This window comes from Pyrgilauda ruficollis, unplaced genomic scaffold (genome assembly GCF_017590135.1).
Source record: "Pyrgilauda ruficollis isolate IOZ18807 unplaced genomic scaffold, ASM1759013v1 scaffold20, whole genome shotgun sequence".
Taxonomy (NCBI): Eukaryota; Metazoa; Chordata; class Aves; order Passeriformes; family Passeridae; genus Pyrgilauda; species Pyrgilauda ruficollis.
The window spans coordinates 3037344-3049359 of NW_024519207.1; the positions used below are offsets into that span (position 1 = coordinate 3037344).

Consider the following 12016-nt stretch of genomic DNA (forward strand, 5'->3'; position numbering starts at 1 on the left):
GTTGGTTAAATTATCTTTTTTTTTTTTTCTTTTTGGCAGGATTTTATGCAAGTCACACTGTGTGAAGTATGAGATGTGGGGATGATGCACTCCTGGCAATGGACGCATCACTGAGTTCTTAACCCAAATCCCACCCTTCACCGGGCATTTTTAACAATATCCAGATGGCAGACTCAGGGCTTCAACTCAAGCAAATGCATCATGAAAAAAATCAAGTGTGGGGAAGCTTAGATGAAGGCCAGTTAATTAAAGCTTTGAAGCCTGTGATGTATTGAACAGTAGTTTGTAATTTGTCTCAATCATTATTGCATGACTGACTTTTAGTAGCATTTAACACCAGTTTTGATTTTTTAAAGAGATGGCATCACACATGGTTTTGCTCCTTGTTTTTTGTATGTAAATTACCTGTGGAGAATCTTTATACGTGGCATTTCAGGGTTTCTTCAAGAGGAAGAAATTACAGCTGTTAGGTGTATTAAGCAAAAATTAAGACATTTCACTGCATTATACAGCCTGTCTCCTAACAAAAAAGGGGGATTGGAAGCTTTTTTTCCATATTTTATTTGAAAAGAAAGCTCTTCTTAGCCTTTCAAAAAATTCTTATTGACCTTTCTTCCCCCAAGCATTTTCCAGGTCTCTGGCTGCTGCCCAAACACTCTCCTCCCAGTGTTACATCCGGTCACAGATCCCTCTCATGCACCCTGTTCCCTCTTTAAATACTTTTGGCTGCCGTCCATGCCCTCACCCTGCAGCCCTGGGATCTCATGGTTCCCCTCTGATCCCCAGCCCTTCAGCAATACTGAAACCCATCAGGGAAGCTCCACCAGGAACTGCAGGACAAATGGCACATAGCTCCACCTAAAATAAAGCAACAGTGCCAGCAGCAGAAATCAGCTACTGTGCAAGCAGAAACTGTTTTGTGTCATGGACTGGCTGAAAAATGGAAGTTGTGAAGAAAGCAGGGAAAAGGTGAGTCAGCCTTCCTGTGCTGGTGAAGAGGGAAAGATGAATCGTCCTTCCTGGTTTTAATGTTGGTTGTTTGGGTTTTTTTTTTCTCCCCCAGTTTGCTGCTTTCCTGCTCTCTGGAGGTGGATTTTTCATTCTTGATAAGAATGAAAAAATAAATCTGTGTTGGTTTCATACTCGGGAAGTGGCTTTAAAAACCGGTCCCACAGAAAAGTTAGTAAATCAGTGAGGAATAAGCTATGTCCTTTCATCAACAGTGTGAAAGAGCAATGAAGTGTCTTGGTGTCCTTGAAAAAACAGCAAGACATGGTGCTAACTCCCACTGCAGTGATCCCTGCAAAACAGAGATGGGATGGGAGGCCCAGGGGCTGGAATTGCTAATAGGCCTGGGCAGGGAGGCTGCTGTGACAGCTCCAAGCAAGGGTAGATGATTACCTGTATGGCTCATCTCAGTGGAGGGGTGGCTGGGAAGGTTAATGCACAATTATGGATTCTGGGTATGTCCCTGTAAAGGTTAATACACACCAGAGTGCATCCAGCAAAGTTTCTAAAAAAGGGTCTTGAGCAACCAGAGTGGGCTCTGGGACAAATAAGTGGAAGGATGCTTCAAATTTGTGAGGAACCTGAGGTAAAGTTCTACGGATTTTTCTTTTACCTGCTATCCAGAGAGAAGCTGTGTTATTTTTAGAAATCAGTGCTGAGACTGTGACACCTATCACAAGCCCAGGAAGATGGAAACTAAGTTTGAGGGTGCTCTCCTGGCTGAAATCCATGAGGAAAGATGTTTTAGGGATTAATGTCACTCCATGTGGCAGGGGCTTTCCCGCAGAATTGCCAGGAAAGAGGTAACAAACTTCCCTCCCTAGAGCTGGCTGCGTCCTGCAGACTGCCTTTGAGTCAGGCAGGAGTTTTGACACCGAAACATTTAAGTGCTGTTTTGGGTGAGCGTCCTGCAAGCCTTTGATTAGAGCAGTGCAGTGCTCATTAGACTGACTTGTTTTAGCAGCTGTCCAACACAGGAGAAAAGAGAAATCATTAGAAGTAAACTCTGTGTTGCTCTTTCAAATATTATGACCCGTCATTGCTCTGACAGTCTCTGAACAATGGCATAAATGGGCTGAGTAATGTGACCCAGTGTCCAGAAAAGCCTTATTCCAGAAAACAAGGGTGGTAAATCACATGATGCCCCATGAGATGGGGTGTTTTGCCAAATTACTGCTTCAGGGGAAGTGAGAACAATTTCAGCAACTGGAACGTTACTTCATCAATTTCAGACCCTCAGGATTCCCATCGCCCTTTCTTCCCCACCTCCCACCTTGCTGTTTTCATTTTTAATTGGTGATGTCTGCCAAAGGCTAGTGGTTACCTCTATTTGCTGCCAGAAAAGCCTATTTTTTATCTTTTTAAAGAGCTTAGAAAACACTCAGAGGAAAATGGGAAGATTTCAGTTCCTCTTTTTACTACCAGCAGACAATCCTGTAGAATCAAATGCAGGCATCAAGGGGCACTTAGGTGTAAGACATCACCACAACAGCCTTTCAGTCTCTGTTGAATTTACCTTGATGCACAATTCTCTGTTTTGTGCCACATGAGACACAAGACCAAAACACCAGCAAACTCAACTAGGACAACTTTTTTTTGGAGCAGCTGGACAATTAATTCCTTAACAACTGTAAAATGCTCTGGTATGAACAGAGGAGGATTTGCCATGTATTTCTCCTTGGTGTTTCTAGGCTGAGTATTCTGTTATTTGAAAGCAGCTGATTTCTGAATAGAAACAGAAATGGAAAATAGAAATAAAAATGTTGTATCCTCTCCCTCCTCTTCCCCCAGTCATTTCATAAGGAAGCAGGGACTACTATGAAATATTTTAATTTTAACTCTGAATCACAGAATCTTGACATTTTAGACATTTTAGAGGTCTTTCCAATGGTAGATTGAGCAGGATTGGACAAAGACCATCACTGCCACGTGGGACCTGGTCCTGTTGTGAGCTGCCAAGGGTGTTTTCATTTGCCCTGAAAACAGCTGAGGGTGGAGAGCCCTTTGGTCACCAACCTGCCTGTGCCCAGAGGTGCCCATGGTTACCAACCAATGCATGTGGAGTGGTCTCATGCAGTTTCAAAAGTCTGAGACAGGGTTTTGTCTTGGCTCTTCAGGCCACCATGAGGATATTTAGAGGTTGGCTAGCCATGGTGACGTATTTCCAAGCATCTTAAAGTCACGTCTGATTTCTTTATATTTAAACATAATCCAAGGAAAATGAGGGACCATTTTCATTAAATAATTCTTTGGTAAAAATGATGAATGGAGAAAGAAAGAACCATTACAAGAAATGCATAAATTAATATACACACATCCTCGAACTGCATTACACCATCAAATCCCAACTTGCTTCCACGGCTTAAAGATTATTATACCTGGAGATGCCACACTAAAACAAATTAGTAGCTTGGCCATTTGTTGTCCTGAGCTTACACTGCTCCCATTCAGCCATTCCTTTCAGTGCTTTCCTGTGTTCCAATGAACATGTGATCCATGCTGAGAGAGGAGAGCATGGGGCACATCCAAGCTCCCCCTGTGCGAGGATCATCCCATCTGGATAGATGTATCTGGGCTGAGAGCTGCAGAATGAAGAAAACTTCTGTTCCTTGCACACATCTCTGTTAAAATTCTTAGATGTTAAAAAGCATCCTTGCTGAACCTCTGGACACACAAGTGCAGTGGATGAGTGGAACACGGGGACAGTGGGACAAGCTGCAGCCAGAGATGAGAGTCCAAGAGATGCGGCCAAAACTGCTCCATGATGGGAGTTTTGCTCAGAGATCCTCCTGGTGGGTTGCGGTGGTGAGGAGCTGGGTGTTTCACAGTGTGCCAGCTGCAGCTCCTTGTAGGGGTGCCTGGAGGCTGGAATGCCCCGTGACAAAGCTGCTGGCAGCCGTGAGCGGGAAGGGCCCATGTGAGGTTCAGGTTTGCTCCGGATCTTGCCCCCTCTCTGCCAGCCCCGTCACGGGCTGCACCTGGGAGAGGGAGCTGTGCTCTGAGCCCCGCAGCAGCATTCCCAGGATGGCCAGGACTTCTTGCAGGCCCCGGCCCGTGTGGGCACTGCAGCCCCGGAGCATCCAGCGGTGCCTCGCCAGCCCCCCCAGCCGCAGCATCTCCCCCAGCTCGGCAGGAGCCAGCGCTCCCGGCGCGTCCTGCTTGTTGGCCAGCAGGAGCACAGGGACGCCAGCCATGCCGGGGTGGCTCAGGGCCTCCTCCAGCGCTGCCATGGCTTCGGCCAGCCGGGCCATGTCTGTGCTGTCAAGCACGAAGATGAGGGTGTTGATGTCCTCCAGGTAGTTAGGCCAGCTGGCCCGCAGGCTGTCCTGTCCGCCCACATCCCAGAGGGTGAAGGATACACCGCAAGGTGTTTTCAGAGCCTCCACGTTGAATCCCACCGTGGGGCAGGTCTCCACAGCCTGGCCGCTCTTCAGTTTGTACAGCAGGGTGGATTTGCCAGCAAAGTCGAGCCCCAGCATGATAACTCGAGCATCTCTTTTCCGCCAGCCTTTGGAGATCAGCTTCCCCATCAAGATACTGCCGGTGGCGGGGGAAATGCAGACAAAATAAAATAGCGAGCAAGCGTGTTTCCTGGATGATGTCAGTCATTAACTGAGGGCTCAGTCCTGCCTCTCCGAAAGAGTACCCTAGGTTTGCTGAAGAAGATGCGGGCAGGCGGCTTTTGCTTCTCTCTGTAGCTCAAATGAGGTGAGAGCAATTATTTATGAGGTGTGCAGCAGAGCCAGGAGTGATGTTCACAACAGCAGTTTCTGCACCCCGGCTCCGCTGCTGCTCGCTTCTTTTCATTCAGGACCCGAAGGGATTGGTGCAAAAGAGAGCTAACATTTTGCAGGAAGAGGTGGGGAGACTGTGGAGTAAGTTTCCTCCTCAGCACATACATAAATAAATGAGCTTCCGTTCATTGGCTTGTACAGGAGAAATCCACCCCCGGCAGGACAGGACAAGGAGGAACCCGGGCTTCAGACCAGGGTTACTCCAGGAATTTGCTGAATCACAGCTCAAGGGCGGGGATTTAAAGCCTCTTGAGCAACAAGACGATTTTTCTGCCAGTCTTATGTTAAAAAGTACAAAACAAATCACTGTATCATCAGCTTTTACTACCTTTTGTGCAAATGGTAACAGCAGCAATTTTAAAAAATGCACACAAGCATGTTTTTTTAAAGTCTTACTGAAACACAATGAATCAAAATGCCATTCCTGGGGCAAAAATCCGTAAAATTCTTTATATCAAAGTATTTACGACATTTTAACTTTTTTAAGTGAAGCAAAGTCAGTCCTCTGTGGCTGAGGGGGTACAAAAATCCCCTAAAAGAACAGAAAACTGTTTAATAAGACAGCACCCCTTGCACTTCACATGCCAGAGGCAAAAATGTGCTGCTGCAACAACTCCCAGACTCGCTTGTGCAAGAGCAGCTGACGGCAGCCAGCAGAGTCCCAGCAAAGCCAGGATTTATTTCCCTTCTTTAGTGGCTGGTTTTGCTCCTAAGAGGCTGCTTAGAGGTGTGCAGAGCTCACCTCACAGCAGTAAGGCAGAGCTGCTCTCTAGCCACATTTATCTGAGAAAGAAATGGGAGTCACCCCTGCTTGCCTGGGCCCACAGGGGAATTTTTAACACATCTCTGGGAGATGCAGTTTCCTCAGCAATAATCTCCACATGACAGCTCCACGTCGCAAGCATTGCTGGGGATGAAGTTCAGCACAGCACGTGGAAGGGACTGCCTGGTCAGCTGGTCACTGAGAGGCATATTTCTTCCTCTGGGGGCAAGATACTTCAGTTTTCCATCTTTTACAGAAAGGAAGATGCATGAGAAAAAAAAGAACACAAGGAGTCCAGCCCACTTAGGCTGCATGGGATTGCAAGAAGTGCAAAACAGGCCATGTTTTGCAAGATAGCTCTGTGATAAATCTCTCTCCCATTGTTAACCCACACAGCTGGTTGGCACCAGAGCCTCCACAAGATTTATGCAGCTTGTGGATGTGTAAGATGGGTTTTAGCAATTGTGGAATACCAGGCTGGAAGGACCTCGTGGATCATCTGGTCCAGCCAACCTTTCAAGGCAAAAGCAGGGTCTAAAAGAAGATGAGCACTCTCTCCAGCCAAATCTTAACTGTTCCCTGGTGCTGAGGAACACACCACTTCCCTGGGGAGATTATTCCAGTGGTGGATTGTTCTCATTGTGAAAAGTTATCCCCTTGTGCACAATCAGAATCTCCCCAGGAGTAAATTGTACCCGTTACTGCTCATTTTTTTCCATAGACCCCTTGTAAAAAGGGATTCTCCATCTTCTTTGTAACCACCCTTTAAATATTGGAACACGGTGATCAGGACTTTCATAAGCCTTTTTTCTCAAGAGTCAACAATAAAATTGTGCAGCATGTGATTGTGATATTTTCTAAAACCAGTCTGTAAGTACAAAATTGGCAGAAAGCTCCCTAGATGTGGATAAGAAAAGAGAACTGTAATGCACAGTGGATTCTGGCCCTTCAGGGCACTGCTTGCACACCCTGAACTGTGTGTTGCTGCCTGAGGGTTATCCTTTTGTCCATGTTCTTCACTTTTTCAAATAAATCCTTGATCTGCTTGTTCACCATTTTGGAATAACCTTCCCATATTTCATTGTCCTTTAAGATCAGTATAGTTGATATTTTTAGACATAACAGTGGGTCAAGTGAATTGTGTCTTCATCTTTTCATATTTCTCCTGCCTTTGCTGCTGCTCATCCTCTCTGAGACTTGGCAGGCAGTGGTGACACACATCTGTTTCATCTGACCATTCATAGTACCACAATTTCCTTCAAGTAAATTAAAATACAGGTATGGGAAGCAGGGGTAGAGACTCTACCATTCTGTGAATAATTAGGCATTTGAAATATGATGTGATGGAGTCTTTGCATCGCCCACTCACATGCTACAGAAGAAGACTACTTCTAAAAAAACAAAAAGAAAGGAAAAGGGAAAGGGAAAAAAGGGAAAAGGAAAAAGAAGAAATAAAGCCAGAATAAAGGATGCAACTAAGCACAGTTTTACTGATGATTCCCTTCAGGTTTTCTATGGCACAGATTACAGTAATTCATGGGCAAATAGAGGAAGCTCTATGTTCTTTTTATTTTTTCACATGCTTATAACCTATGTATTGAACCTATTTTCTTTCTTCCTGACAATTATTCCAAATACAGGGTGCAAACTGTGCCCACAGAGCCTGTTCCGCCCACAGCTACGTTACAAAAGCATAGTATTTCCAATAAATAATACATAGGAGCAATTACAAGTCTGTTTAAGAAAGAATGAAAGAAAAGAAAGTAAAAGCAGACAAGATGAGTTCTGAGTGCATCTATTGCTGGAACAGAAAGGCCAGGTACTAAATAATTCAGACATTGTGTTCAGAGACAAGGACAGCCTCTATTCAAGCTGCGTCTTCTGTGGACAGAATAAATGTTCTTGTCTTGTGTGTCATGTCCCCGAATTCTCAGAAGCAATGTTAATTCCATTTGTAGTTTCACAGAATTTCAGTCCATTTATTTGTTTACTGGTTTTTTAGGCATGCATTTCTCTGCTTCCTAGATACACATCCCAAAAAAAAGCAATAATCAGTACTAGCAATATAGGAGAGAATCCCCCCTCCTTCCCATGCCCCAAATATTCCAATTACAGGGATTTTTGTCCTGATCACTATATTAACTCACATTTGTTCCAACTTCTGCCACCTCTTTGGAAGGCAGCTCCAGGGAGACAACCCTTCACAGAGCCAGGAACAGCAGCTGTAGTTCTGCTCCTTGTTGTGAGTGTACATCCAAATGGCATCTGCTTGGAACAACAAGCACATCTCAGTCCAGCAAAGGCAGAGTGTGCTTCCCCATCTAGACGTGCTTGTGTCCCTGAGAAAGGCCACCAAAGCCACCATGCACCCAGCCCTGCCTGTGTTTCCTGCAGGATCTCCTCACTAGATCATACATGAAAGCACCACCCATGGAGGGCATGTTCAGAGCAGCAGCTGGTGAGAAAGCCCGCTGGGAGCTGAAGGAGGCCTGGACACAGGCTGATGTCTTGACCTGCAGAGCCCACCTGTCCACTGCTGGCTGTCACCTTGAAGGGGATTTCTCCGTGTTTGGCCTGTGAGAGTTCCTTGTGCACCTGCTGGGATCACTGGATTTGACCTAGCCAGGGCTCCAGACTAAAACCACAGCAAAGCCAAATGCGACGGTTCAGACTTAGAGAAGTTTGGCCTTTTTCTTTCCTGCAGCCTGCTCCATTCCTCTTGCTCGTCCCTGATTTTGGTGTGCCCGCAGGAAACTCACTCCTGCTAACAGGCTCGTGCCAGTTCACTTGGCACGTGCCCAGGAAGCTGCCTGTTCCATCAGGGTCAGCGGGTAGCTGTGAGAGCTGGCAGCTGAAGGCAAGCTGCTTCTTCCCAGCAGAGACAAACTCCCAGAGGCTTGAAACACGGCTTAGCATGGTCTGAAAGTTACACAAGAGAGCCACAGGCTACGACATGCCCTAGAAAAGCCTGCCTGCAGTGATGTCTCTTGACAAGACATGATGGCTTAAAATTGAATCAACGCCCTTAAAGTTCAGAATGACAAGACTCACACAACAAAAGGCAGAGCAGATGTTAAGCACTTGTCCTTCAGGTGTCCATCAAGCACTCTGAGAGGTGCTGGCATCTCCAGGGGACTCCTGCTGGGGTTGGAAATAGGGCATTGCTGTCCAGCTCATCCTGTGGTCCTTGTTTTCGCCTCACTTTCTGGGACAAACATTTGGTGAAGGAAAATGATTTTTGGTAGCATAACTGGCAGCAGATACGTTATCACCTTCGTGCTTTCCAAAGTTAACTCTTTACAGTAGGAAATTACTCTAGCTGGAAAGCACAAAAGCTCACCTGCTACACCCTCGCTGATGCCATGTCACAGTTCCCAAGAGGTCCGTGTCTGTTCTCAGTCCCCACCTGTCTGGCCTGCTGCACATCCCTGTGCCGGAGGATGGCAGCCACGAGGACACAAACATGCCCATGGGTGTGAGATCCTGCTCAACACAGATGCCTGATGGCCTGGGCTGGTGGTGCCCCTGCATGTGCCCCAAGCCTGCCTGCTCCCTGGCTGGGGACAGTGGGACAGCTCCTGACCATCAGACCCTGCCATAACTCCCTGCACTGCACCCTGACAACAAGGTGAATGTGGAGAAATATGGCACAGAGCAAAATTTTTTCCCTCATGTTCTCATCCCTTAGCTGGCAGGTGCTTCAACAGCAGGATAACATGGAAAGGAAAATTATTTGCCTTGCTTTGATTTCTGTTTGAATTACTACATCTTTTGTATATGACTGTAGAATATTTTTCACAAATATTATTACTCTAGTATCTGAATTTATAATTTCCAAAGCTGTTTAGAATTCTATCAGGATGGAAGTCCTCTCTCTAGACATACTTATTCAAGTGCTGCCCAAGCTGTTTTAGTTTTTCCCACATAAATTGGCAGTGCTCTGTACTCTTCTATGCCACTGAAACTGTCATTCCAGGTCCTTCTTTGTATGTCTTAAATTTGCAGATCTCTTCCTCCTTGACCCCTAACATCTTAGCTTTGTCTCCTCAGGACAAAGCTTAAAACTAATCTTTTTTGGCATCCTTACCTATCCTGACACCATCATTCCTTTTCCTGATGCTATTCATTATCTCTTCTTCTTACAGTTGGTGTCTATCCCAGCTTAGGTCGTACACTCATCTATGCCACATAGCCATTTTCACATTAGAAACCAATTAAAATACAGCTCTGACTATTGTGAGAGGCCTTAAGCTCAATTCTTTATTATTATTAATGTTTCTAGTTGAAGAGAGAAAAAAAAAAAAAGAGCAAAAAATGTGTATGCTTACAAAAACATCAGTGTTATGTGTGCCAAAAAAAGGCTCCTGTATCCTAGTATTTGCTTCTCCATCTGTTGAATGCAAAATCCAGGAAACAAGGACTGGCTTTCTGGGGGCATTTTTTTAGTATTCCTTTGGTTTTTATCGAGAGGAAGTCCAAAAGAGACTCTCTAATGATGCTTAACCCTGCTCCCTACCTGCACTAAAAATAATACAGGTAATATCTTACCTGTAACTTCTATGGGAAGTAAAAATTTATACATTGGAGGTATGCTGCTGAAATTAACCTCTCCAGATTAGTCTGGAGGAAATCCTACTTTGTGATATAGAAATCCAGTTCCCTTTAAGGCAGCCTTCCCTTGTTCCAGTTCCAGAGGAAGAAAATGGGATTAAAAAGACAGTGCAAGCATGGACCTGAAAATGTGCTTTGTGCAACTTGACAGGCTCCAGAGCAACAGCAGTCTCACTCCTAGATTCAGGAGGTTTGGATGCAAAGTTTTGTTTAATCGTTTGTTTTTAGTATTTGTCTTAGCTTGCCTGTTTAGCACATCTTATACCAATAAACAAAATTTACTGAAAAGATACTGGAAATTATCAACAAGAAAAAAAAAGCTACAAACTGTTCTTTACTACATTTCTGTTTGGTAAAATGGAAGAAAGTGACAAAACCCCGCGAAATTTTACAAGTTGCATTTTATCTGTCTGGCCACAGAGTGTCAATGTTTTCCCACACATTTCTCAATGGAGAGCCTGCCTCCAGCGGAATCAGCTCCTGCCAAACAGCAGATGTCAGAGCTCCTGCTTTGATTTAGGGGGAAGCCCTCGACACCCTTTTGCAGGTGGATCACTTTGAAACAGGTTTTGCTGAACAGCAGCTGTCGGTTTGCTCGGTGTGCCACAGGAAGCTGATGGTGAGCGCTGCAGAACAGAACTGGAGTGAGATGTCAGCTCCATGCAAGTCACATTAACTCCAGATTGTTTTCACATCAGATTTAGCTGGCATCATATCCTAGGAGTCCACAGTTTGACTGAAAACAGTTAAGCTACTGATGGAAAAAAATGATGCTTAATGAGGAGAAAACAAGAAACACTTTGAAGAATTGTCTTCCTTTAATATCTTTAACAGGTCACTGACAGTTGCCATCACAACACTTCACTGTTCGTGGTCATTTACAGAACAAGCATTTAAATCCATAATTAACAAGATCATAAATTCTCTGAACTTGGGTTTATCTATAACTTTGCACCCCTTTGTGATCTCCAGGTTTGACAACACATCATTAGGAATGGAATTACAGAATCAGGCTGCATTAGGGTTTGGGGTATAATTCCATGCCAAGCTATTCTCCATTTTGAATTTCTAGCGTCCGATTTTGGTCACCTGAGGGAAGCCTTCACAGTCACCTGTGGCTGCTATCAAGAGATGTAAATTGAGGCTGTTGGTGTAAGAGAGAGGGATCAGCACCTGAGCTGACCCACCAAGGCCAGCAGCACACATTATCTGTGTGGTGTCCTGGGGAACAATTCCTTTTGCTCTACAAAGCTTGTCTCTGAATAGCATTGCTTTGCCTGGTTGGCCTATTTAATGCTTTCATAACACTTCCAGTCGGTCATAACTTTTCCAAGAGGGATATCAGGTTTCATAACCCTTTTCCTCGTAGAAAAAGGAATGTTAGAAGAAGGTTGCTTTTTGTTTTTGCTGGCTTCTGCAAAAAGCCACACTGAGAGAAAAAGAACTGAAACTAGTTATTTGCAAGACAATAAAATTATTTCTGCTCCACACTGAGCACTTTTGTAGCTGTTTCAGCTGCTTGTAAAGCTCAGACACAATATAAACTGCCTGCAACTGCTGTTTAAGGACTTACTGCATGACAAAATTAGTGTGAAAACTGACTAGTGATAACTAATAAGAAGAAAAATAAATCCATGTGAATAAAAAAAACCCCCTGACTTGGAGCTTGTGTTCTGGTGCTTGCTAAAACAACTGGGTTTCTGCATACGGTAACTAAGCAGGGCTGTCCTGCAGAACCAAAATCACAGTTTTGTTTATGCAGCTCCACCTTTGCACCATGTCCCAGCAATGTCAGGAAAGGCAGCTGCTCCTGACAGACAACTCCTTTGCGAAGCCACAG

General features: G+C 44.9%; 1 protein-coding gene across 1 annotated transcript; it reads right to left on the reverse strand.

Moving 5' to 3' along the window:
* Positions 1–1102: 1102 nt before the first annotated feature.
* On the reverse strand, positions 1103–4954 carry ARL11 (ADP ribosylation factor like GTPase 11). Its single transcript, XM_041467092.1, has one exon. The coding sequence runs from the start codon at positions 4536–4538 to the stop codon at positions 3933–3935; it is 606 nt and encodes a 201-aa protein (XP_041323026.1). The 5' UTR covers positions 4539–4954; the 3' UTR covers positions 1103–3932.
* Between the last annotated feature and the right edge of the window lie 7062 nt (positions 4955–12016).

Bases quoted from the DNA above. Each gene is read 5' to 3' on its own strand.
- ARL11 (XM_041467092.1), bottom strand. From the start codon at position 4,538: ATGGGGAAGCTGATCTCCAAAGGCTGGCGGAAAAGAGATGCTCGAGTT.